Genomic DNA, 26690 nt, shown 5'->3' on the forward strand with positions numbered 1-26690 from the left:
ACACTCTCACACACCGATGCAACCCGACTGAACCTCTCTGCGTCCGTATCTGCAAGCAGAACCTGAGGCAGCAGACGGCCAGAGGCTAAACGCTGCCGCGCTGCTCAGCCGTACCTCTATCTGCTGGAACATGTACGGGTGGTTGCAGATCTTCCTCAGCTGCATGATGGTGTTCATCAGAGTCTTTGTGCCTCCTTTTCCCTGGAGAACACAAGCAGAGCGAGCGACAGCTTGTAATCACACAAAGGGCTGGACGCTCCCTCCAGGCTTCAGGTCCAGCAGCACGAGTTTCATGAGAGGAAATTAAACGTCATCATCATCTGCAAAATTAATTAAATAAAGACGACGTTTTCTTTACGTCCTGAACGTTTCATTAAAGGTCTTTATGAATGTCAAATGAGCATTTTTTCTTAGAGTGAAAGTCAAACGTCTCCTTTAATAACTAACAATGAGGTGTTACATGTTGTTGAGTAAAGAAAGCGACAACATGAAACACATGATTCAGATGATGAAGTGTTGGAGCGACTCAAAAAGTCTTTTTGTTCCAGCAGCAGTTTGATTTTTAATAAGCAGCTTTAGTTTGGTTTTTAGATTTAAATTCAGCATCTTTCCATGTCGGTTACGTGTCTTGTTGTCCTGTTTCATACGACATGTTCTGCTGTTTCTTCTTGTCATGTGTTGTTGGTCTGTTGTGTACTGAACCTCGTCTGTTGTTGTCTGTACGAGTCTGTTGTTTTCTATGCTGACAAATGAGTTTCCCCACTGGGGATTAATAAAGGTATAAAGGCATCCATCCCTCCCTCCATCCCTCCCTCCCTTCCTCCATTCATCTCTCCCTCCATCCTCCCTCCCTCCATCCATCCATCCCTCCCTCCCTCCATCCATCTCTCCCTCCCTCTATCCATCTCTCTCTCCCCCCCTCCCTCCCTCCGTCCCTCCCTCCCTCTCTCCATCCCTTCCTCCATCCCTCCCTCTCGCCCTCCCTCCATCCTTCCCTCCCTCCCTCCATCCTTCCTTCCCTCCCTCCCTCCATCCATCTCTCCCTCCCTTCCTCCCTCCCTCCCCCCTCCCTCCATCCCTCCCTCCCTCCATCCATCTCTCCCTCCCTCTATCCATCTCTCTCTCCCCCCCTCCCTCCCTCCGTCCCTCCCTCCCTCTCTCCATCCCTTCCTCCATCCCTCCCTCTCGCCCTCCCTCCATCCTTCCCTCCCTCCCTCCATCCTTCCCTCCCTCCCTCCCTCCATCCATCTCTCCCTCCCTTCCTCCCTCCCTCCCCCCTCCCTCCATCCCCCCCTCCCTCCCTCCACAGCGTGGCGTCCTCACCTTCTTGTCCTTCTCTGACCCGTCAGTGAGCAGCACTCCTTTGGCCTGCATGTGTCTGTACAGAACCCTCTGAAGAGACGACATGTCGCACTTGATCACGTACTCCACCTGCCGGAGAGCAGCAGCAGGGCAAACTGGTGAACAGGTGTGTACCGGCATGCCGTCAACAGATTATAAAATGTTCCTCTGGGTGGTGTTTTCCCCCGAGTGCTGTTACTGAAACACACCTTCTCTGGAAGCTGCGCCTCCACTTCCTTCTTGAGTCTGCGTAGCAGGAAGGGCCGAAGCACTTTGTGGAGTCGGCGAATAATCAAGATGGTCTCCTCTTCGTTGAGGTCCACCTGGCGGGAGGAGAAGAGGGCGGACGTTCTGTCATCTGTCAAACGCTTTCCTTAAAAAAACAAGCGTCTGAGGCTGCGAGCGAGCCGCCTCGCCTCCCACCTTCTCCCCGGTCATGGCGAACGGGGCGTTGAACCACTGCTCGAAGGTGCTGCAGCTCTTGAAGATGGTGGGCAGCAGGAAGTTGAGCAGCGCCCAGAGCTCGGGCAGCTTGTTCTGCAGCGGCGTGCCCGTCAGCAGCACCCGCCGCGGGGCCAGGTAGTGCGTGTTCAGCACCTGGGTCAGCTTGCAGTGGTGGTTCTTCATGCGGTGGCCCTCGTCCACGATCATGTACTTCCAGCGAATCTGTTGGGGGGGGGTTTGAGGAAAAGGGGGAGGAGCCTGTTAGGATGACGCTGCTGCTGTACAGTCGACCTGCATCCAAACCAACGAACAAACAGAAAAGGGCTCAGGAGGAAAGATCTCTTGTCCTGTGTGTCCTCATGAGCCGCGCCGGCTCCGGGCCAAAGCTTTTATTTGTATTAGTTTTTTTTGCGATTCTTGCCTGAACTACAACACCCACCTTTGAGCGGCCAGGAAGCCTATATGACTACATGAGCGCATAGCAGCGTGAAGGCCACAGAGGAGCCGCGGTATACAGGCGGTGTCAGTGTGCAGCACCTAGGAGAAAGCACTGACACGCAGCACAGGGGCGTCAGATTGGCCAGAAAGAAACACTTTGAGACTTTTGGGGGGATTTAGGGAGTGAGGGGGACGACAAAATAAAACACATCGAAACCAAAAGATTAAGACACAGGAACGAGAGCGTGGCGGCTCGGGCGTGGCGGCTCGGGCGTGGCGGCTCGGGCGTGGCGGCTCGGGCGTGTCCTCCCGCTCGCTGCTTGTTTGTTGGGACGTTCTCACCTTGGCCAGGACTTGTTTGTCCTTGATGATGTACTCGTAGGTGGTGAGTAAAACGTTGAACTTGCCGCTGCGAAGCTGAGGGACGAACGCTCGTCTGGCTGCAGGAGACCCCTGGAGATGAAATGAGAAATATATATTTATATGTTTATATATGTGTGCTTTTTAATACAATAACGTAGTGTTTTATGATGGAGGGGTTCATGCACCATGCAGGCGTCTGCTGGCCAATCACAAACAAGATGCATGCAACTATGTGTGTCTGATTTTATTGTCAATCAGGTTATGTCAATATGTCTTTTTACACTAGCGTTCAAAGGTTTGAGGTCACTTAGAAATCTCCTTATTTTTGAAAGAAAAGCTCAGTTTTTTCATGAAGATAACAGTAAATGAGTCATAAATCCCCTCTGTACATTGTTAATGTGGTGAAAGACTATTCTAGGTGTGAACGTCTGGTTCTTCATGAAATATCTACATCGTGTATAGAGGCCCATTTCCAGCAGCTATCAGTGTTCTGATGGTACATTGTGTTTGATCATGGCCTTAGAAGACTAATGGAGGATAGAAAACCCTTGAAAACCCTTGTGATGATGTCACACAGCTGAAAACAGCTCTGCTGGTGAGAGAAGCTCTAAAACTGTTCTTCCTTTGAGCTGGTTGAGGATCTGGAGCTTCACATTTGTGGGTTCATGAACTCTCAAAATGTCCAGAAGAAGAGAACGTTCATGTGAAACTCTGCAGTCTGTTCTTGATCTAGAAGTGAAGGATGTTCATGAGGGAACTTGAGGAGGAACTGAACATGTGTCTGTGTGACCTCAAGCTTCTGGTGGTGTACATACAGTATCTATAGAAATACATCATCTACTTCAATCCAGCGGCTGAAGCAGGTCCCTCTTTCACAACACATGCTTCAGTACAATAATCAAACCCACCTTGTAGGAGACCTTCACGACCGTCGGCGCCCACTTGTCGAACTCGTACACCCAGTTGGAAAGAGTCCTGTCAACGAGAGACATCTGCGTTGATTATTCATTCTGCTTCTGAGGACAGAGAAGAAAACCGAGAGGTCACACTGACGAGAGGGGCACGATGATGAGCGAGGGCCCGTTGAGCCGCTTGTGCTCCATGAGGTACGTGATGAGGGCGATGGTCTGGATGGTTTTCCCCAGGCCCATCTCGTCCGCCAGGATCCCGTTCAGGTTGTTGTTGTAGAGGGAAACCAGCCACTCCAGACCTTTGACCTGCCGGACACGCAGAGGGACAGTCAGGGACGCCGTGCACCACCTCCCCTCCTCCACCAGGAAGCGAGGCCGCTCCTTCACCTGGTACTGTTTGAGCTGTCCGTTCACCAGCAGCGTGGACTGCTTCTCCACCTTCTCGGTGACGGCGTGAGCCACAGAGTAATACGACTGCAGCGTTCGGGCGAACGCCGCGCCGCTGTACTCGTCATCCACATCCTGCTTAGCGTTTCTGCAGAGGACACACACACACACACACACACACACACACACACACACACACACAGGGTCACATTGTAGCAGAATACAATAAATCACTTGAACACTTCTAAACACTTGTGAACACTTTTAGTGTGTAATACGTGCAATATCCATTACGTTTAAGTACTTTTATACTCATTCTTATTTTATTACATCTGTATATTTAATATTCTTCTCACTGTTTAATTTCTTGTTTTGTTTTATTACCATTCTGTTTATTCATATTGCTTGATTTTTTTAATCTTCATTTCCTTGTGAGCAGCGCTGCTGTAATGTCTCCACTGAGGGATTAATACGGGATTATCTTGTCTTCATACAGCATATATAGAAGGTCATTATTGCGTTATACTGGCGTGGAAGAGTATTTTTATTACTATCCCAGCCACAGCGATGGAAAATTATTTTCGGCAACTAAATAATATTTTTTGGGGCCGATAAAGTGAAATTGGACATTTTCCCACAGCACAGTGGTTGAAAATCTCTGCACTGATGCGTTAAAGATTAAAGATTAAAACTGCACACGCGCACTCACTCGATGATGTGCCGGACGTCCACCTCCGACACGTCTTCGCAGTCGGGGTCAGCGATCTTCTTCTTCTTCTCCTCCACCTGAGCGGCCGCCGGCTGAGGCTCCTCCTCTTCCTCCTGCCGGACAGACAGCGCGTCAGCGGTCAAAGTGAAACCGGCTGCATGTCCACATGTCTGTTAGACCCACCCACCTCCTCCTCTTCCTCCTCCTCGCTGTCTTCGCTGTCTGAGCGAGGCGCCACCTCATAGCTGGACAGAATACAGGAAAATTAAGTCGACTAGCGGAGCTCGTGTGTGTGCACACGTCTTCCTCATGTAAACATGTTCATGTTGTATCACACACACAAAAGCACTGAAGCGTAGTGAATGAAGTAAAGGAAACAGTCTCCATGCTAGCAGCCGCACTGTTAGCAGGAAACAGACTGTACCGTCTGAAAACTGGAAAGACAACTTAGCATTAGCATCCAAGCTAACCCCAACATGCTGATAGGTAATATGTATTTAAGCATCATAATGTTTAGCAATGTAATGCTATGCTAACTAGCATGCGTCATCCTGCTTTTGCTGCAAGACAAATGAACCTCGCGGGACAATGAAGCTGAGGGACATAGCACAGCTATGTCATGTCGCTGTGCTATGTCATGCTATGTCATGTAGCTGTGCTATGTCATGTAGCATGTAGCTGTGCTATGTCATGTAGCTGTGCTACGTCATGTAGCATGCAGCTGTGCCATGTCATGTAGCATGCAGCTGTGCTATGTCATGTAGCATGCACCTGTGCCATGTCATGTAGCATGCATCTGTGCTATGTCATATAGCATGCAGCTGTGCCATGTCATGTAGCTGTGCTATGTCATGTAGCATATAGCTGTGCTATGTCATGTAGCTGTGCTACGTCATGTAGCATGCAGCTGTGCCATGTCATGTAGCATGCAGCTGTGCCATGTCATGTAGCATGCAGCTGTGCTATGTCATGTAGCTGTGCTATGTCATGTAGCATGTAGCTGTGCTATGTCATGTAGCTGTGCTACGTCATGTAGCATGCAGCTGTGCCATGTCATGTAGCATGCAGCTGTGCTATGTCATGTAGCTGTGCTATGTCATGTAGCATGCAGCTGTGCTATGTCATGTAGCTGTGCTATGTCATGTAGCATGCAGCTGTGCTATGTCATGTAGCTGTGCTATGTCATGTAGCATGCAGCTGTGCTATGTCATGTAGCTGTGCTATGTCATGTACCATGTAGCTGTGCTATGTCATGTAGCATGCAGCTGTGCTATATCATGTAGCTGTGCTATGTCACGTAGCTGTGCTATGTCATGTAGCATGCAGCTGTGCTATGTCATGTAGCATGCAGCTGTGCTATGTCATGTAGCATGTAGCTGTGCTATGTCATGTAGCTTCTGAGAGATATTTGTTTTTTTTCTCCTCTCTGGACTTTGAGTTTCACAGGAATTCATCACTTGCCAAGAGTTTGTGTTTTGGTAGAGCGGGGCGATGAGGAGGAAATCACATATCTAATAATAATAATAATAATAATAATAATAATAATACCTCCACAGTGATGAGTTATGGTTGATCATTAGCACACACACACACACACACTCCTCCTCTCTCCAGCTGCTCTCACCCGGGGTTCATCTCCAGCCAGGTCTCCAGCTGTCCGGCTTTCGGCGCGTCCACTCCCGTCAGGATGTTCCCGCTGTCCACGTGGATGACCTTGACGGGAAGGTCGCTCATCTGACTCGTCTCATCCAGCGGCTGCAGAGGACCGAGAGCGTTACCGTTTGCATGAAGACTAGTTTCATGGGGCTGGGATCAACTGGCTGATTGAGAAGACAAAGCTTCAGGCGGGGAAGGCGGAGCGCTAAGTTAAGTTGAACAAACAAATCAGCATCAAGCAAATATCAAATTTAAGCGCAAGTGTGATGTTGCTTCTTCACGTCTGCACGCGTGGCTGTTACGTTTGGTCACGACTTGCAGACAGATTGTTTTGAGATGTGTCGATACAACACGGTGATGTTGCGACACATCCAAAGAGCAAGTACATCGCAAAACCCGTGAGGTCGAACATCTGCTTTAACGGCTTCTTCCCTCGCAGGAGGCTCAGTGGCATCCACAACTGGTTTCAATGCCGTGGATGCAGCGGCTCACCTCTCCATCAGGACCCATGGCGGCGGGCTGAGCCTCGGCGACCTCCAACTGCGAGACAAGAAGAAGCCGATTAACACGAGAAGAGATCGCATGCGACTGTGAAAGTCCTTCACTATCACACACACGGAGATCCCGCCTCCCATACCTTCTTCTTTTTCTTCTTCTTCTTCTTCTTCTCCTTGAGGGCCTGCACAGCTTTGTGAGCTCGTACCAGCTCGGTGAGGTTGGCCACGTACTCGTCGGTCTGCTGCAGCAGGTAGGCCAGCCGCTTGTCCTTCTTCTGGTCGATCAGCTTGCGATAGCCCTCCTCATCCTCAGCCTGGGGACAGACGCACACACGGAGTGTGTTACAGTGTGTGTCACAGTGTGTGTCACAGTGTGGGTCGTGACGTTTCTCCTCACCATGAGCCTCCTCATCCTCTCCTTCTCGATGCGCTCGTTCTCCTTCTTCTGCTCCCGCTCCGTGTTGGCGTGGTACGTCGCCACCGCTTTGGTCAGCTTCTGCATCTTGCCCGTGATGGAGCGGTGGTACTCCTTGAAGTCTTTGGCGTGCTGCAGGATGCTGTTGAGGCACTCCTGCAACCAGAGAGGAAAACACGGGAGAAGAGAGGAGGCGTTTAAAACACACACACACTTTGAATCCCAGAGGTGACATCAGGACTGCATCGGTCCTATGGTCGCAAAGCGGAAAGTTTCCGGTAAACTTCCAGAAAGTTTCCACGGGAATTTTGAAAAAAATAAATGTGCCTAAGTTTTTTGCAAAAGCATATAACAGGGAAGTTAAATGTCGTTGAGAACAAGACTCTGCAGGCCGAGCTCAGCTGGACCCTGAATCAGCTGGTTGGAACATCGTCTGCAGAAACATAAACATAAAACATTCTGTTGTTTTTAACGTTTTTGTCATCAGTGTTGCGTCTGAACGTTTCAGCTCGATGCCTGGAGAGTGTGACAGCGCCGAGTTGTGTAGAGGCCAAGAGCGGTACTGCAGCCAGAGATTTAAATTACAGCTGCAACATATTGAACAAAATAACTGAACTAGTTCATTTTTTGAAGCTGTGAACTTAGTTCAAAATGTTGAACTATGAACTGAACTAGTTCATGTAGAAAGTGAACGTTCCCAACACTGTTTGTCATTAGCATATTGATTACTTGGTAAACTGAAGCCATGTTGATTTATTACCAAGTTTATTTGTATACAGTCGACTTCTTACAGCAGTGAGAGTCGGACGTATGTACGTCCACACAAAAGTACACCATCACCTCCATTATTCACGGCTTTTGGAAAGTCAAAAAAGTCATTTTTAAAAGTTGTATTATCAATGTTTGCATGCATGTCTGCTTATGACAAGGTAAATACAGTTAAATTAACCCAAACTTTCCAGTTAATTTCCGTTAATTCCCATATGTTCCCGTTAATTCCAGTGGCAAGTTTCCAACTTTGAATATTCCCATAATTTTGCAACCCTCGTCGGTCCTCTCACCTGATGTTTCTGCCTGCGCTTGCGCTCCTGCTCGATCTTCTGCTGTTTCTCCAGCTTCTCCGTGATGCGCGCCTCTCGCAGAGACTGCCGCTTGCTGCGCTTGTAGGCCTTGGCGTCGAGGGCGGTCTCCAGGGCCGTGTCGCGGCGCATGCACACCACCACCTCCTGCCGCAGCTGTGGACGGGCGCAAAACACAGTAACAGAGTCATCAGGAACGCCAGCGGACAACGAGAAGGTCAAAGGTGAGGAGGAGGAGGAGGCGCAGACCTGTCTCTGGAAGTTCAGCAGTCGGAGGGCTTTGAGCTCGATGGACGCTTTGGTTCGGAGGTCACCGGCCAGAGAGCCCGGCAGGTTCTCCAGCTCAGCGATACGATGAGTGATGCGAGCCTGCAACCTGAGGGAGGAGCTGCATTAATCAATAAAGTATTCACTTTGTGTGTGTTTTACTTGGAGGAGTTTGCGTCGCTCTCGTAGGCAGAACACGAGAAAAAACTTGTGGGTAAAAGTTTTGACTTTTTATTATTTTCGTGGCACAAATCTGCTCACGCCGACCGTTTAATCTGGATTAAAACCGATCTTTGGAATGCGTGTCTGAGATGCTGATGTGTGTGTGCAACATGCAGTGTGTGTGTGAGAGTGTGTGTGAGTGTAACTTGTGTCATCCGCTGTGTTTTCTGTCAAACCGCCATGATTTTTTAAAATAAATTCAGCCAGAAAACTCTGCGGCGGCGTGACATTCGGCTCCAGTAAAGCTGAAGGAGATCAGGAGTGCGAGTCCGGTGTTGTACCTGAACTCCCTCTCCTGCAGAATCTCCACCGGGTCGAGGCCGCAGGGTTTCTGGATGGGCGTGATGCGGTTCTGCTTGGCGTGGTAAGGCATCATGGGAGTCGGCTGCGCCGGCTGGCCGGGCGACTGAGTCTGTGGCGGCATGACGGGGGAGGCGGCGGGGGGGACCGAGGGCGGGGCCGGAGAGGGCCGGCCCGTGGGCTGAGGGGGGAGGAGCTTCTGCGGCGCGTTGGAGGGCGCGGCGGCGTTCACCATGGGACCTTTGAGGGGAGCGGAGAGCGGGAAGGAAGGAATGAATGTATTCTACTCATGAAGAACACACGTTGAGGGTGCAGAGTATTCTGGTTTTGTTGAATTAAAGCAACAATATTCTGCTTCTGCTGCACAGGAAGTCATGGATGTTGTGCTTCTTGAAGAAAGTAAAAAGAAAAATAATGATTTGGAACGCAGTGATGGTTACACACAATGCAGGGTTGGAATTTATTGAATAAACACTAAAAACTAAAAACTAAATGTTGACACAACTTTTTGATTATTCACAAGAAAACTCCACAGGGCAACTTGAAGCGAACACAAATAGTTTGCTTGGATTAATATCAACACTAATAATTAATAAAAGGACACACCTGGCCTCATCTAATGGCATATTTATTCATTTTTATTTGACCTTTATTTAACCAGATAAAATCAGTTGAGAACAATGATGACCTGGAGGCACAATACAGCATGCACACATAAAAACAACAATAAATACAAATAAGAGGCTAAAAACAACATAATGAATTAATACATATGAACATATTGTTCCTCTTCTGATTGTATACTTTTCTAACTGGACTTCACTGACCAGCCGTCCCTCAGCTCCTCCTCCTCCATCTAACATCCCTCTCACTGGTCTCACAGCAGGACCACGTACCTTCAGGCCAGGACTTCGGGGGTCCGTTTGGGTTTTGTCCCAGCATCCCAGCTGCACCCGACGGGCCCGGAGGAGGCATGTTGGGACCCATCATGCCTAAAGAAACCAAGATGTGCAGGTTGTTTTAGGGCTTTCGCCGCATCGGTAACACGCAGGAGCTTTGTATTCCACACGTCCGTGCTCACCGTGAACTCGGCTGTAGCCTGAGCCCATCGGCCCCGGCACCGGGACCGGTCCAGCTGGCCCGCCCATCGGCCCGCCTCCGGTTCCGGGAGCCAGGCCGGACATGGGCTGCTGCTGCTGCTGCTGCATCCCGGGCATGGGCCTCTTCCCTTGGACCGCCATCTGGAGGTGGTCTGGCAGCGGCTGCCCGCGGGCCAGCATCTTGTAGGCCATGATCTGGGCTCGGAGTTGGTGGAGCTGGTTCTGGTTGAAAGGAGTAGGACCGCCAGGACCGCCAGGACCGCCAGGGCACGGAGGGCCTCCGGGTTCAAGGCCGGAGACACCGGGGCCCAGGCCGGGGCCCCCCGGAGGGCCGGGCCGGTTGTGGGGACCCAGAGCGTGTTGATCCCCACTGGGTCCATCTGACAGTACAGAGGCAGAGCCGGGGCCCCCAGAGGAGGACGAGGAGGGCGGCATGAGCGGTCCAGAGGGGGGCCCGTTTGACGGGACCGGGCTGGAGTGGTCAGAGCCGCCCAAAGGAGAGTGGTAACCTGGAACACATGGGAGATTTGGAGGACTATCGGTCTGACTGACTCTGTCTCCAGGACCTTCTCTCCCTCCTCTCCCTCCTCTTCCTTCCCTCCCTCCTCTTCCTTCCCTCCCTCCCTTCTCTAATTCACTCCCTCCTCTCCCTCCTCTCCCTCCCTCCCTTTCTCTCCCTCCTCTCCCTCCTGTCCCTCCCCTCCTCTGCTCCCTCCTCTCCCTTCCCTCCTTCCCTTCTCTCCCTTCACTCCCTTTCTCTCCCTCCTCTTCCTCCCTCCCTTCTCTCCCTTCCCTCCCTCCCTCCCTTCTCTCCCTTCACTCCCTTTCTCTCCCTTCTCTCCCTCCCCTCCTTCTCTCCCCTCCTCTTCCTCCCTCCCTCCTCTCCCCCTGATTTTCTCCCCTCCTCTCCCTTCCCTCCTCTCCCTCCTCTCGCTCCTCTCCCTTCCTCCTTTCTCTCCCTCCTCTCCCTTCCCTCTCTCCCTTTCTCTCCCTCCTCTTCCTCCCTCCCTTCTCTCCCTTCCTCTCCCTCCTCTCCCTCCTCTTCCTCCTCTTCCCTGCACATCTCTCTACGCTGCACATTTAAAGTCACTCACTACTTTACTTTCACTTTAAAAAAATAAATAACCTCATTCTGTGCACTTTACTTTACCTTACTCTTATAATTATTATTGATCGTTTTATCCCTTTATTTTTACTTGCATCCTTACTTATTTACTGGATCTTCACTATTTACTTGTTTCTATCCAAATTGGTATACTTTCACTTGTATAGTTAAATGTTCTTTGTTGTTGTTGTTGTTGTTGTTGTTGTTGTTGTTGTTGTTGTGATGCACCTTCCACCAGAACTACTTCCTCCTTTGTTCTAACAATTAAACGTTTCTGATTGTGACCTTAAATGTTCCCAGTCTTGTGGTTCACATCGAACAAACGAGACGCAGCGTGTTGATGAGTGAGCGTCTCGCTCCTCATCCCACGCTGAGCGGCAAAGCCGACGAGCCGATTCCCAAAAGTGTTGTAACGTCTCGTTGAACAAAACGCCTGCAGCGTCGCTGGATGAGTCGTTCCCTCTGTTCAGCCCACCAGACTGTTGTTGCATCATGTCGTTCACACTGATTCACTGTCTGTCTGTCTGCAGCCCGAGTAGCAGACGGCTGGATGCAGATGCCGCGCTACAGCGCTGCATCCATACTGCCAGCAGCGCCTTTATTCCACTAAGATGCTCTGCTGTGTTTTGATATAAACAACAACAAAAACAAAGCTGTAAAGAGTTAGAAACACTGGCTTCCCACGACAGAGACACTCCCTATGAGCCGGGCCGCGCCATCGCAGATAAGTAACTCTGAAAAGTACACAAGTCTTGCACAATACTGGAAAAGGCTGATGTTGCACAAGCTGCGTCAGAGCGGCAGCGGCAGCGGCTGCGGCAGCGGCAGCGGCAGCGGCAGCGGCGCCTACCTTGCGAGTGCTGGTCCAGAGGGCTGGGCGGGGGGCCCATCCCGCTGTGGCCGCCCTGCCTCATGGTCAGTCCCTTCATCTGGGCGAAGCGGCTCTCCTCGCCCTTCTCATGCATGCTCTCCATGGACTGTGGGAGGAATCAAACGGGGGTTGGAATGAAAACCGTCACCCTGGCGTCATCTAACGCGTATGAACGGCGCCAAAAGCACATTGAAATAAATAATAAAACTGTGATATGATGTAAAATGTAAGGGGTTGTGTGATGATGACAGCTTCACGCGTGTAAAGAAGTTTGACTTGTAAATATGACAAAAGAGGATTGTCTGGATTGACATGCAGTGGGCAGTTTTTCAGAGATATCACAAGCTAAATCATAGTAATAATTGCTTTATATAATCTAGATTAGTGCGACAATGTGCCGTGTCAGCATGTGTCCGTGGTGATTGACTGGAGCCATGATGGAAAACAATAATTGAAGTTGCAGTCACATGCAGTATATATAGAATATGCAAATCTGTCCATGTAAATCCAGAGTTAACGTTGTTTCTGTGGACTTCAGCATCCACACGGCTGCACGGTCCGGCCTGCGTCGGGGGCCTTACTTTGTGCAGAGGGTGCATGTTGTCCTGGCCGTATCCAGAGGGCCCCGCCTGGGAGTGTCCAGGGGCCGCAGGGCCGGGGCTGGGGCCCATCATGCTGTGAGAGGAGCCCGGCGAGGGCCCGGGACTGGGGCCCAGCATGGCCCCAGGGGACGGACCCGGACCAGGAGAGGGACCCGGGCGAGGCGTGCCTCCCATGGGGGGGTCTGGCGTCGACATCGCCCCGGATCTCCTGCTCCCCGGTGAGCGGCAGGGACCTGAGAGAGACGGCAGACAGGAAGTGATCCCATGTAATGGATCCAAATGAGCGTCCGCTGAGTGGTTTCATGAGACTTGTGGGGACATGTGAGCAGATATGAGAGCATATCGGCTTTCACTGCAGCGCTCTGATGAATGATGCTGCACAACATCTCTGGGAGACTCAGATGAAGACTCTCCCTTTCTGCTGCGCTGCAGCAAATCACCCGTTGAGCGCGGAGGCAATTACGGCTGCAGGATCTACCACTGCACTTGAACTGAACACGGGGGAGGGGGGGGGGGGGGGGGGGGGGGAAGGGAGGAGGGGGCAATCACAGTAAATGATGCACGTGAGCCCATGTTACAGAGAGCCGCCCACTCCCCCGACCATGAAAGGGTGTCTCGGTCAATATATTTAAAATCCAACAAGGGGAATGGCGGACTGTGCTTGTGTGACTGACCTACCCGCGTGAACAGGACAGGCGCTCCCGGGTGAACGTCTGCGCCTCCCGGGCTGCTGTTAGCGGGGGAAGAAGCGGACGACGCGGCGGTTGACGCAATTAGTCTACTCACCCTCTCCGTAATGTGCCTCCGAGCGTTGATTTGACTCACCGACGCGGCGCGCGCGCGCCCTCCGCCGCTTCTATGAGCGAATGTCTAGTCACGGCGGCGCGGCACTGCGCATGCGCGAGCGGCTCTGTATTCGGTGAAGTGTACCGAGATGTTGCTTCAGAGAAGTCGCAGGTTCAAACACCGTGAAGGCTGTAAGGGGAGGAGCCTGTTATTAGTGTGCACCTGTTACGTCATAATGCACTGGTAGTACACTCATGACAAAGTACAATATGTACTATTAAATGCTACATAAAAAAATATTCAAATATGAATTTCAAGCTTAAGCATAAAACCAATCAAGAAGAGTTTTTAAATATGCTATAGTTAACTGCAAAAATGAATAATTATCACCCTTTTTTTCTTTTGCAATGTAAACATTTTGAGATTTTTTCCATACAGGATGATTTTCACAGAAGAAAAAATATCATTTGTCACCTACCTATTTTTAAATGTTTAAAAATATATCTGTCCATATAAACTGCCTGCAATTATTCAATTACATAATTCATAATTATTAGAATTTTGTTGTATTTCTTCTGTATTTTTATGAATGTACGCATCCATCATTCTATACCGATCCACTTTCAGTGTATTTTAAAGAAGAAAAACTGAAATAACTAATGCCTGATGGTTAATAACAGTGTTCCTGTGTATTCACCTGATGAGATTTAATATTCTCAGTTGAGTTCTCAAAGGGAACAAACAAGACAACAGATCTGCTCTAAAGTTGGATGGTGAAGAGCAACAGGAAGTGAACTTCACGACGACGACGCTGGAGGAAGGATTACCTCCTGGAGACAAAACACTGCATTTAGTTCCAGAGTGACCCGTCTGAGCTGCTGCTGCAGCGATCGGGTCAGAACCAAGCGGCTCCTCTGTTACAGTATGAGATGAAAGCACAAACGTGACTCCAGTGTTTGAAGTTTAATCAGGACAACAAACCAAATGACAGTAGTAGAGCAACCTGCAGTAGTAGCCTCCATGTAGAAAAGAGACAAACTGAACACAAATGACATTGAAACCAACACTCCCTTCAGCCCGGCCCGGTCTCACAGACCTTTACTGAGTAAAAACCAGAACCTGAACTCGTGTTTGGTGATAAATAGCTTTTCTGGGTTTTTACTTTGCAAATTTATCCAGATTACTTTTTTAAAAAAAAAAAATGGTACAAGCCACAGTTTACCAGGTAAAACCAGACATCCACCTCCAGCTGAAGGGACCGGAGGTCCAGCAACTCTTCAGAGCAGATTCCTGGAAGCCTTTCCTCTTCTCAATGATCAATAATGGAGCGCCACGGCCTCAGACTGTAACCTGTACAAGACGGCGCTCTTGGAAGAATTTGAAACCTCTTAAATACGTCAGCACACTTATTCAGGACAGGCAGGTAAGCTGAACTGACCCAACACTCGTACACAAGCAAAAAAAAAAAACGACATGTTCGACAACCTGATAAATACATTTTAAAGACATAAACACAAAAAGGGGGACGTTCAGCAGGTGGCACATGATACAAGTCAGGACCATCAGGCTCCACCTTCATAACCAGAGAGTTAATCAAACATCATGGAAAAAAAAGCCTTCTGGTCCAGGATGAAAATACAAAGTGCTTGATTTTGCTCGTACATGCTCGTCGTCTGAGGTTTTTGATGGAAGTGAATCAGGAACACTTCCGAGTACGAAACCAATTTGAAATCCTGCCTTTGCACAGTGAAATACAGCGCTCCAGACAGCCCCCCCCCCCCTTCCACACACACACACACACACACACGCACACACTTTACTTTAGCTTATAATACCCATCCACACAAAAAAGGGTGATAACAGAAGCCACAGTTTGTATTTCCGTTTATGAGCGGAGGCGATAAAGCACTGGAGCGTCCACCTCGCAGCATCGACAGACTCAAGTCCTTCCCTTTCAAAGGGAACGCGCGGTGCTCCTGCGCCCCCTACAGGTGGGAGCGAGTGCAGCACCCTCGCGGGCGCCTCACAGGAAGACGAACTCGTCGCTGTTTCGTCGGTTGTTGCTCCTGCTCAGGGGGCCGGGCGGCAGGATGTGGGCCGCGGGTCCAGTGTGGTTGCTGCTGTGGCCCTCGAGTCCGTAATCCTGACCCTGGCCCTCCACGAAGGTGAAGATGGGGTACTTCTCATTAGATGACGACAGGGCCTGCGAGGACAACGGGGATGAGTCAACAGAAATGTCCCAGAATGCTTCAGAATCAACACAAATGTCACGTCAAGAAAGTACACGGATATCAATTAAATGAAGTCCTTTCGGCATCGCTTGTGAGCCAAAGTTAAAAAAGAACTGTAACCACGGGTTATTTTCCACAATTAGTTTTAATTAGATTTTAAATTGAAAATGTAATATTCGACACAAAGCACAACAATCACAAGATCTTCAATTCAAGTTGTTTTTCCAAAAACAATAGTCGGCTGCCAACTGCTACGACCCCAACTTACTTTTACTAATGAAATAAATAAAAGAGGAGCCTCCTTTGCTGTTGTTAATTAATCTGATTGAACTTTGACAGAATAAATAACGTCGTCCAGCTCGTCTCAGCGAGGCGCTGAGGGGTTTGAGCCTCTCATGCAGGAAACATTGATTTCTTATGTTCTTGTTTATGAACGCATCGTAATATGATTCCAGGAAGCTGATGGATTCCAGCCTGAGAGCTAAATCATTTAACTTCCAGGCTCCTCCTGTGGGATCACCTTCATAAAGTAGATGGTGTCATACATCCGTGTTTGTTTGGTCAATCTCTTCTTTCACACAGCAGCACGTTAACTGTTCTCTCTCCGCTGTGAAGGCTCTGACTTTCACAGGAGGCTGTAAAAACTCACCACGCTGACGGCCGAACACAGCGACTCAAAGTCCTTCTTGTTCTTGGCGTAAAAGCCGATGGTGCAGCTGGGATCCATGCGGTTGAAGGGCATCTTCTTGGGAGAGCTGCAGTGGAACGACTAGCGAGGGACAGAAGGAGACGGGTCGATAAAAAAGGTCAATACCAATTCAGGACGGGACGCGTTATCTCCAACGGCCTGCACGGTCAAAACACCACCGAGCGAGACAGTCACATGGTCCGAGAAGTTCAAGACGAGCCGACACAAAGCCAGACGGGCTGAGGGGAGAGAGATAGGGGCAACATATAAATAAATATAAAGATGAGGACAATGAAACTGACCTCGAGTGAGAAGTTGGCCTGAGAGACATCCACCATGGGCTGGCAGTAGTGAGGGTCCAGATACAGCAGCTGCTCGTCTAACGGACAGGAAGAGGAATAAAAACACTGATTACAGCATGAAACCACCACAGAAGAATGACACATAACGCCACCAAATAACCACTGTATTTAAAAAAACTATAGATTTTCTGCAGCAAGGCTTGGTTTCTAAAAACAGCGGTTATTTCTTCCACTGCGTGTATGGTTGAAGATTTTCAGAATCCTTGCTCCAGTAAGAGGAAATCAATGATTAGCAAGAAGTGTATTTGAGGAAGAGTTGCTTGCTTTGTCGTCAGAGTCTCAGCTCGTCACAGGCAGCGGTCACTTTGTTCTTCTTCCTCCTTCTGACTGGAATTACACAGCTTTGAGGAAGACTGCTCTTCACAGTTCCTACATGAACTAGTCAGACTTTTACAATGTTGTTAAATCCACAATGAGAAAACATCTGAAGGAGAGCGACGTACATCGAGTACTGAGTGAATCATTGAAGCAGAATATTGATAAGTTAAGTCATGATAAACAAAGTTAGTGGATGAGCTAAAAGAGACGTTTCAGCAGCTCCCAGTTGTTTTGGTATATATTTATAGAGTAGTATTTTGCTAACTATGCAGTGTAATGACTGCTGGGTTAGGTGAGCCAGTGTCACCATCATCACCGATTCAGAGATTGTTGCCTCTGGAAACAGTGACGGAGACCCAGAGAACAGAAAAGAAGAGCTTTGGATATTACATAAACGGTCATTAAATAACACAGATACAGTCATTTGTTGTGCGCGGAGCCCGACAGGAGCCGACTCCCTGTGCACAGTTCTCAGTGTACCGAGACACAAACAGCAGACACAAGAGCTGCGTGGCCCCGGGTCCTGTCGATGACGTCAAGGAACACAAAGTGCTTTCTTCAGAATAACAGGATTGTTCTGAAACACCTCGAACAGAAAGAAAAAGCTCTCACCTTGGAAGCCAATGAAGTAAAGGGAGTGCTTCGGTTTGCCTCCGATGATTCCAATACAACAATCCAGCTTCAGGATGTTCTGGAAACGAACACAAGAGAGCTCAAGGTCGGCAACACAGTTCTTTAGGAAACATGACGAGTGAGCTCAGAGGGTCTGTGGATGAGGGGGTGGGGGGCGCCGAGCGATTCACACCTTGACACATTCGATGTAGGACGGGTTGAGGGCCTCCCCTCCCAGCCGAACGGGCACCAGGATGATGACGGACTTCCAGGCCTGGCTGGACGGGTCGGGGGGCGTCTGGCTCAGCGACAGGTCACACAGATGCACCACGTCCTCCTTGTACACTGAGACACCACCAAACAGAGAGAAGACTTCTCAGATGTCTCCAAAAGGAACACAAGCTGAACTGGACCCTCAAAAGGACTAATTATTAAAACAAACATCAAGCGTGTCCCTCTCACCAGTACAGTCCTGAGCCACATACACAGCCAGGTTGTGGAGCACAGAGGTTTTGGATACAGCTTTCCTGAATAACAAAATATTCAAAAAATCAAATCAACACAAAGAATATTGTGATTCCTTGCTTGTAATAAAAATAATAATGAAAAAAAGCCCCTCCTGCCATCTTTACCTCAGAATGTGGGCCACTATAGAGGGGCCGTACCAGTCACCGGCTTTCTTCCCTGAACTTGTGCCAATTTCCACCAGCTGGTGAAGCCCAAAAGGCGCCGGGGGCTGATCCCAGAACCAGGCCAGCAGCTTGCGGTGGAGCGGCTCCGCCTGCTTGTCCCGCGCAGACTCCGGTCTCTTCCTCTGGCTGCATTTGGGCCCCTGATCACTCGTCAGGGACCTTTCGGGGCCGTTGGACCCTCGTGGAGAGCCAAAGGACGGGATGGGGACTCCTGCAGCTCGGGCTGGGGAGCGCGGTCTGAACACCTCAAAGTCCACTTCGGTGAGCTGCTGAGCATCTGGCCAAGCCCAATCTGCAGAATGCAAAAAGGAGATTGCAGTTAGCAACTAAGTAGAGCCACGCTAAAACATCTGGGGACTGTTTGTCGTCAGTCTTTAGCATTGAACAATCAGGTTATGGATCAATAAGCATCGGCACAATGAATAAGAAATTCTACAAACAGACAGATTGATGGAGAGCAGAAGAGAGAATCAAAACAGTGACCATGTGACGGACTAAGACAGCAAAGAATAGAAACAGGAATAAATCAGGATACAAAAAAACTCTGAAAAAAGGAATTGGAAAAAAGAAAAGATAAAAGGAGAGAGGTGAAGAGCAGAAAACACTGATGAGTGAAACTGAGTAAATAAAAACTGGCCTGAGATATAAATAGTGAGAAGAACAACACATGATTTAGATAAAAGGATGAAAAGAGCACAGATTGAGTGTTGAAAAAAAGGAAAAGGCAGATCTGTCCGATGATCTGTCTCGAGCAAAAGTAATTCAGAAAAAGGAGCACTTCCCTCCAACAGTAAGAACGTAACGTGTGTCACACTGCCGAGAGATCCCTTCCTATGAAGAAACTAAGATTAGCTACATAGTGAAACTAGAAGCGCGTGCAGCTGGGAGACTAACCTCTGGGCATCAGATGGACCAGCAGCCCTTGAGCCAGCAGCATCTGGCCGCTGCGCAGCATGCAGCCCCAGCCGCAGTCTGTGGTCCAGGTGGAGCCGTCCAGCTGAGGGAAGTCCCTCCTGTAGGTCAGCCAGATCCTGGACACAAAAGCCAAACGAAACCGCTCCACCGCATCTAGGGGAGGACAAGAAAGAGAACTCACACTTTGTCCATTCAAACTGCTCGTAGATTTCACCGCACGACTATCTGACATGAGACACACGGGTTGGCAGGACTGTGTAGTCAAAGGGGAACATTTAAAAACATTTATTTTAGGTCAACTGCTTTGTGTTCTGACGTAAACCCATCAACCATTTAAAGGAAACGGGGGTTTTCACCACTGTGGTGAACCAAAAACACACATGACTGCAACACCTGGAGTCTCTTTGTAGAGAGGAAACGCAGCTTCTACCAGCGCTTTTGATGAGAAAGGACTCAATCCTGTTTCTGTATTTTGAGCTTCACCTTCCCCGTTGAGCAGATAGGAGTGTCCCAGGACGGTGACCGGCGACATCTTGTTGAAGGAGGTTTTAGACTTCACAGTCCAGCCTGGAGAAAGAGGAGAGGAGGAAATGGAAGTTGGCAAAGTGTCGATCAAAGACCACGAACAAGACACTCTCCCTTTAAGCCCACACACCGTATTTGACGTTGTTCCACGCGGACATCAGCTTGGCTTTCAGTTTGTCCATCTCGTCGGGCTCTCCGCCGGCCTCCCTCCCGGGGTCTGGGGTCTGCGCCGGCCTGAGACCAAAGCTGCCCTGCCGCTCCAGGGGCTGCTGCTGCCTCCGGCTCTCCGCCAGCTCGTCCTGCATCACCCCGCCGACGTACTGCACCGCGCTGGGGGAAACTGAGTTCATGCCTCTGAGCCCTCAGAGCTGAACGCTGGTGCTCCTCATCGCAACACAGAACTGAAGGAAAAGAAGGTTCAATTATTGACTCGGCCTGAAACGCTTTAACTTGGGCTCAACATTCAGTCGGCGTTAGCTTTTTAACCCGACACTGGCTAATAATTCTGTTTCCCCACGTAGTCATTTAACCTTTCCTACATCCATCTACTGTTGAGAGCACACTGCATGTCTGTCAACCAGGAGGAGGGATCCTCCTCCGCCTGAGCTTTCTCTGCAGAACATTTTTGTCCAACTACATTCTCGATGCTCTAAATGAAGATGGTTTCCTCCTCATAGGGAAACGGCCGACTGCAAGTTTGTAGGTCAAAAGCAAGTCCTCACTTCCTGAAAAATAGAGATAATTGCTCGTAGTCAGTGTGCACAACTGAAGTCATCCTTCAACCACCGATGTCACAATGCACAACAACACAAGAAAAGTACAGTGACTCTTCCACCTCGGGCCTGAGACTGATGAGTAGCAGTGTGACATGGGAGCACGACCAGCACGGCGTGTAGTCACTGGTTCCACTAATGGGAACCATTATGAGCGGCATAAACGTCACGTGATTAGCGTTTGACAACCGGCGTGTCGGGTTTTTTTTAACGACCGTGAAAAGCATCTGATGATGGCGGCTGCGGTCGCGGCTCAGAGCAGATCGAGCCGCTGAAACACAGAAAGTACAGACGTGTGTCCGTCACTGGCGGATACACATCTACGTCCTCACACGTTTGTATCTGTCACGCGACGGCAATGCAACACAAAAGATGTTGTTCTTTTGACACGATGTCAGAGCCCGGCGTTCAAGTGACGTCACGCCTCCCCTTTAAACACGGCTCACGGTAAGCCACCGGAAACCTCAAACTAAAGACTCACGCGCAAACCGCTCCGTACCTGCAGTGAAAGACGGCTAGGAGGCTCGGATCCTTGAGGTGTTGTGACTCATTTCAGCGATTCCACCGGTCTTCATCCACGTCTGCAGCCTTCTTCACGGATAAATGTCCTGTTAATGTACTAGCTCGCTCAAGCTAGCTACGGTTGACCGTTTCCCGACGCTCAGCCCCCGGCGCTAGTTAGCGAGCCGTACCGGGCACCGATATTACATTCACGGTACTTCTCAACAAAGCCCGGCGGTATGGTGCAGCGTGACCTCGGTGTGCCCACCGAGGTGAAGCTAATCCAGCACACACCGACCAGCCTCCGACTCAGCGGAGTCCCCTCCTGACAGCAGCGGACATCTACTTCCTGTTGTCCTTTCCTGACTCGACGCCATTGGTTGACCGCGAGACAGCTGATTGGCGCGTGAGCCATCAGCAGCGTGCCATTGGCTCTCAGTTATATAATATGATCACGTGACACTAAATAGACGTTGGATTTCAGGGACCGGTGCTACATTTGGACAATATTGTATATTTATATAAAATATTAATGTTGAATGAAAAAAGTTTATGTGCACAGGTTTGAAAATAACCTCACAGGCCTTTTCATGTTGGATATTATGAATTGTTAAGGTAAGAAAAGGGGAAAAAATGGATATTAATTAGTTTGTTTCTCACGTTTTTCTAGGTAAATCATGCATGCCAGTCAGAATAAACAGAACCAGGGGCCTGAGACCAAGAGACCTAAATAAAGTACGGCCAGGATCAACGATGGTTGCAACTGCTACGGCATGGACGCTTCTGTCTGCAGTGAAAATTATGATTTATTTATAATTATGCAGCCAAACAAGCATCTATTGTGACAACATAAAGTGTGCTGCAGCAGTGTTATCACATATTATATTCACAAAAGAGTAAAAGGTGGCAAATCTTGGAACAAATCTCAGAATTTTTATTCCACATACTGCACTTCGGGTGTCTGCATTTGAATCACATCTATCACAAACAAAAATGCCCCATGGTACAAATAAATACACTTTCAGTGAACAGAGAAATGTGGAATGTTTTTATACTCAGACTTTCGTGTTCAGTTCTAGAATACACATCTGTATACAGTAGTATTTTTATTTTTCATCAAAAAAGTAACTTACAAACTACCAGCAGATTTCCAAATAAAGTGCATTTATACTACTCTCTCTGTCAACCACGAAAAGAACAAAAGAAATTCTCAGACATGTAACACTAGTATAGACACCACTGATTGGGGAAAAAGGCCTGAAAGTGGGCGTAATAGCTGTAGAAGATTACATTACAGTTAGTTTTCTTAGTCAGGTCACCTGATGCCTCATTTATTACATCAAGATATAAAAGAACTGCTTCCTATCAGTAGAATATATAAGACAGTATATTATATTAAAAATGTTAATCCCTATCCCAGGAGATATAATTAACAGTCACGTGAAGAACACGACAACAGGAAAGGAATAAATTCATGTTTCAAGTGTTCATTTGATAATTACTGCAAATATTGTTGCCATATGAAACATAAATGCATATTCAGTAACCCTATGGCTAATAACCTCAACTCTGCAGCGTTTTAGTGCTCGAAACTCTCGCCAGCAGATTATTGATGAACATGTGATGGGAACATGTTTGACAGTGATGTTTCACACCACTGGAGGGCAGTAGAGCAGAATGGAAACTCAAACGATGGTTTGTTGCATGAACTGCATGAGACTTAGTGAGGAGGGGTGAAGTCACTGGTACTCTCTCACCCCGTCTGACTTTGAGGGTAGATTGCTATCCTTCAGCAAGGACAACTCAATCTATATTGCATTAAAGATGCATTCATATATGCGTTTTTCTTTTTTTAAATGTACACATTAACGACTGGTTATGTAAAAAAAGATCCGCCAAGACCACAACAATCCACTTCCCACTATTGTAGCTCTGCATAGCTTTTAACCAATTACAGGTTGTTGTTGTTGTTTCCAAACCGATCAAAACCAAAACAACGTGCAACCGCTAGCACGACTGTACAGGAAGTAGCCTAATTAATGCAATAAAAACAAGCGGCTTCCTGTTGGTTTCATCCTGTTGAAGTGCGGTTCCTAACACAGTCATTCTGCAGATACATGTTTTTCTTTCTTTTCTGTTTTTTTATTTACAGCAACAGGTCTACTGTGATATACTGTGCCCTTATCTCTAGAGCCCTTTAACCAACACACAACTGTATGCTACATCCATACGGCCTGTATATGTGCTTACGATTCCTTTATATATATATATATATATATATATATATATATATATATATATATATATATATATATATATATATAAAAGAACTCTTTCTGGATCCTAAATGCCGTCTGTTTATTCCCAGTTTGGTTCCACGTCATGACCCCCATGCTGAGTGAGTGTGATTACACACACACACATATACACACACACACACACACACACACGTTCTCACACACTGCTTAACTCAGTCACGAAACACACTCACATCCTAAGTCATAGGACCACAGGTTTAAATGCATAAAAAATAATAATAGAAAAACGTCTGCTGACAGTGCTGCTTCCTGTGGCAATGTGAGTGTGTGAGTGCATGTTTGTGTGTGTGTGTGTGTGTGTGTGTGTGTGAAGGCTGTAGTCGGGGAAAAAGAAGAAAAAGACAGGGTGCTGTGGCAGCCCTCCTGCGAGGGGGAGATAAGCGCTGAGCCGGAGCGCTGTCAAACCAGCTTTCCTCTGCAGGACGACACAGCCTCCAAGAGGCGGCAGAATTAGACCCGAGGTGGCTTCACGCACTCATACACACACACACACACACACACACACACACACACACACACACACACACACACACACACACACACACACACAGCGCCAGACAGAGCTAGACGTGACAGCCGCTTCGGCCTTGTCGTCTGACCCGCGTGCACGAGCGACTCCTTGAACCGCCGCATGAAGAAGGAACGAGCTCGATGCAGAACGCCGCCTCGCTCGCGGTGAGGCGGCGAGAGAAGGAAACGCTGGCTTTTGGAGAAAGACAAAATAGAGTGACTGGATTTTGGTATTCACAGTTTTCAGCATGTTTTGATCGGTAAAGCACTTTTTGACCTTCTTGTACCTTATTCTACACGTACAGTACACAACCATAAATGACATGCGTTCACAGAGACCCACACACTTATACATCTGGTGAAGTGTACCACGATACATTAAAGAGTCCTCTTATTAAATAGTTTATAATAGAAAACCAACAGATAATGCACCTTTACATGAGATTGTTTCACTCCTGGTTTTGAGTTAGGAATCAATAAATAACATTTTATATACTCTGAAACTGGAATGTACATTGTTTTTAAGTGCTTGACTTCTGTCGCATTGTTCTTCATTTCCTTTTTTGTTTTACTAAAATCCCAAGGGGTCACATTTTGGACTGGCTGCTCCCGGTCGCGGCCCTCTCCAGCGGCGACCCGGCGGGGCTTTGGGTCACCGCCGGAGCCCCGACGGCCGCCCGGCCTCCAGACGGGGAGTCGGACTTCCCGGCCGCGCCCCCCTGCCTCTCCTCCGCCGCCTTCGCCTGCTGCTCTTTGCTCCTGGACGCCTCCTGCGAGCCCAGCTTGATGGGCCCCAGGACGCTTTTGGCCACGGTGGTCAGCTGGCTGACGAAGCTGGTCTTGTCGCCGGGCGAGACGGGCCGCGACTTGCAGAGCGACGGCCCGCACAGGGAGGGGGCGACGGAGGTCGGGGATGGGGACGGGGAGGGCGAATGCTCCTCCACCACCTCCAGGCGGCATTTGTCCTCCCAGTCCAGGGTCCCGCGGTAGCAGTTGACGGGCCCGAGTCCTTGCCTCACCTTGCCGAGCAGGAGCGGCTGGCCGTGCGGGGGGACGATGGGGGCGAGGACGCGCGCTAACAGCTTCGGGCTCTTGGGGCCGAAGTCCGGAGTCCTGGAGTCGGCGCTCTCCGCTGCAGCCTTCCTCAGGCCGTCGCCCATACCCGGCGGTTTGAACGGTTTGCTCATGCTCAGAAGGCCGGCTTTGGCCGACGCGCTCCCGCCGACGGATTTATCCGGACTGGACGCAGCGCTCCTGTTGAAGGCGGCGGCCGGGCCGCCGGGCCTCCCCCTGTTGTCTCCGTCCTGCTTCGGTTCAGTTCGGCCCCACAGCTGCTCCTTGACCTCTCGGATGTTAGAAAACACACTTTTGGCTGCCGCGGGGTCTTGCTGTTTCGACGTGAAGTCCGCCGGACCCTGAGGGATCTTCTCAGGTCCCTTATGACCGCCGAGACCTCCCGTGGTTTTGCTCGGGGCGCCGGCACTGGTCGCTTTCGTGGTTTCTGCGCAAAGTCTGGAGCTCTGGCCAGCCTGCGAGCCGAAGGGCAGCTCGCTGTAAGACTTTCTGCTTAACGACGACTGGGATGCCGTCGCTCCAACGCGACTCAGTCTCTCCAGGACCGCCCCGCTGTCGGCCTCCCTCTCTTTCTCCCTCTCCCGTCCCCGCTCCCTCTCTTCCCTCTCCCTCCCGGCCAGCAGCGTTTCCCTGCTGAGCGGCGACTCCTGCCTCCCGAGCCTCCTGGCGGGCTTCAGGACCCCGGTCTCTGGGTTTGTGGAGGACGAGGGCAGGGGCGGAGGATTCGGGGGCAGGTTCTCCCCGTCCGTCTCCAGCAGGCTCTGGAGCCCGAGCTCGCAGAGGAAGGCGTCCTTGCGGTACTCCGAGTGCTGCACCTCCAGGCTGTGCTTCCTCAGCGGGCCGCCCAGCCCCCCCGTGGAGCTGGACTGGGTCAGGGGCGAGCCCAGCTTCTCCGCCGACTGCACCCGCTTGAGGAGAGGCGACCGGGGGGGTTCGGCGCTCTTGGGCCTGGGGCGGACCACCGGCGGCGAGGAGTGGAGCTTGACGGAGAAGGACTGGGTGGTGTTGGAGCTGCCCACGGTGTGGCCGGGCAGCGGCGGCGGCGAGGCCTGCGTGGGGGACGGCGTGTGGGCGAGCGGGGACAGCGGGATGTTGCCCGCCGACTTGCAGCGGGCGGAGCGATACTGGCGGTGGAGCTTCGGGGAGAGGCCGTGCAGCGAGCTGGGCCTCATGTGCTGAGAGGGAGCCGGGGAGTTCGGAGTGCTGGAGGCCGGAGAGCTGCTCTGGGAGGAGGCACCTAAACCAACGCAGAGAAGATCAATTAGGATGCAACGAGTCCCAGAGGAGCACACACACTTCTGATTTCAAAGGCAAGAGGATTCGGGGCTGTTAGCTTTAGCTCTGACTTCTAAAAATATGCCCACATGTTTTTCCTCTGCAGCTCTTAAACTACGATCTCTCGCGCGACGTGACCAGGTGCTCTGACACCTGTAAGTGCATCATTTCCAGGCCTACCCAGGTACGAGGGCTCCGGCGTGGAGCGGTAGCCCTGAGTCGGCGACCGGGCAGACAAGCTGTGAGTCGGGGAGCCGGGGAGACTCTCGCTGGAGGACAGCGAGCGGTTCAACGAGGACAGGCTGCGGCTGGTGTGCAGCAGGTTGGACTGCTTGGTGATCTTACGGAACAAGGAGCTCCGCTTCTTACTGTCGGACGAGGAAAAGTAAGATTTGGATTCATG

At 49.9% G+C, this 26690-nt stretch overlaps 3 protein-coding genes across 6 annotated transcripts in view; all 3 read right to left on the reverse strand.

Annotated features, from left to right (window-relative positions):
• The window catches only part of LOC137799603 (transcription activator BRG1), a 21889-nt gene extending 8888 nt beyond the window's left edge, over positions 1-13001 (reverse strand). Inside the window, 21 exon segments of the mRNA XM_068596417.1 lie at positions 115-201; positions 1324-1431; positions 1551-1664; positions 1765-2007; positions 2566-2676; positions 3495-3561; positions 3640-3803; positions 3885-4032; positions 4594-4706; positions 4781-4838; positions 6218-6348; positions 6742-6789; positions 6887-7060; positions 7144-7317; positions 8223-8396; positions 8490-8616; positions 9011-9269; positions 9926-10021; positions 10111-10638; positions 12085-12211; positions 12687-13001. Of these exon segments, the coding sequence (XP_068452518.1) occupies positions 115-201; positions 1324-1431; positions 1551-1664; positions 1765-2007; positions 2566-2676; positions 3495-3561; positions 3640-3803; positions 3885-4032; positions 4594-4706; positions 4781-4838; positions 6218-6348; positions 6742-6789; positions 6887-7060; positions 7144-7317; positions 8223-8396; positions 8490-8616; positions 9011-9269; positions 9926-10021; positions 10111-10638; positions 12085-12211; positions 12687-12902 (3267 nt within the window). The 5' untranslated portion in view covers positions 12903-13001.
• Positions 13002-15283: 2282 nt separating this feature from the next.
• Positions 15284-21502, reverse strand: atg4da (autophagy related 4D, cysteine peptidase a). 2 transcript variants are annotated; one of them, XM_068596449.1, is made up of 11 exons: positions 21109-21502; positions 19967-20237; positions 19795-19878; positions 19291-19464; positions 18337-18688; positions 18167-18231; positions 17898-18049; positions 17705-17783; positions 16715-16791; positions 16374-16493; positions 15284-15696 (listed from the first exon to the last, which is right to left on the reverse strand). In XM_068596449.1, the coding sequence occupies exons 2-11, from the start codon at positions 20184-20186 to the stop codon at positions 15517-15519; spliced, it is 1503 nt and encodes a 500-aa protein (XP_068452550.1). In that variant the 5' UTR covers positions 20187-20237; positions 21109-21502; the 3' UTR covers positions 15284-15516. The 2 variants fall into 2 exon arrangements, with proteins under 2 accessions (XP_068452550.1, XP_068452551.1); XM_068596450.1 differs by lacking the exon at positions 21109-21502 and adding an exon at positions 20367-20600.
• Positions 21503-23524: 2022 nt separating this feature from the next.
• LOC137799636 (microtubule-associated serine/threonine-protein kinase 1-like) overlaps positions 23525-26690 on the reverse strand; it is a 61712-nt gene continuing 58546 nt past the window's right edge. For all 3 annotated transcript variants that reach the window (XM_068596454.1, XM_068596453.1, XM_068596452.1), the window contains 2 exons: positions 26468-26655; positions 23525-26249 (listed from right to left, as the gene is read on the reverse strand). In XM_068596454.1, the coding sequence (XP_068452555.1) occupies positions 24526-26249; positions 26468-26655 (1912 nt within the window). In that variant the 3' untranslated portion in view covers positions 23525-24525. The remainder of the gene's footprint in view (positions 26250-26467; positions 26656-26690) is intronic.

This window comes from Clinocottus analis, unplaced genomic scaffold, assembly GCF_023055335.1.
Source record: "Clinocottus analis isolate CAN_PGR_092001 unplaced genomic scaffold, fCliAna1.0.p SCAF_37, whole genome shotgun sequence".
Classification (NCBI taxonomy): domain Eukaryota; kingdom Metazoa; phylum Chordata; class Actinopteri; order Perciformes; family Cottidae; genus Clinocottus; species Clinocottus analis.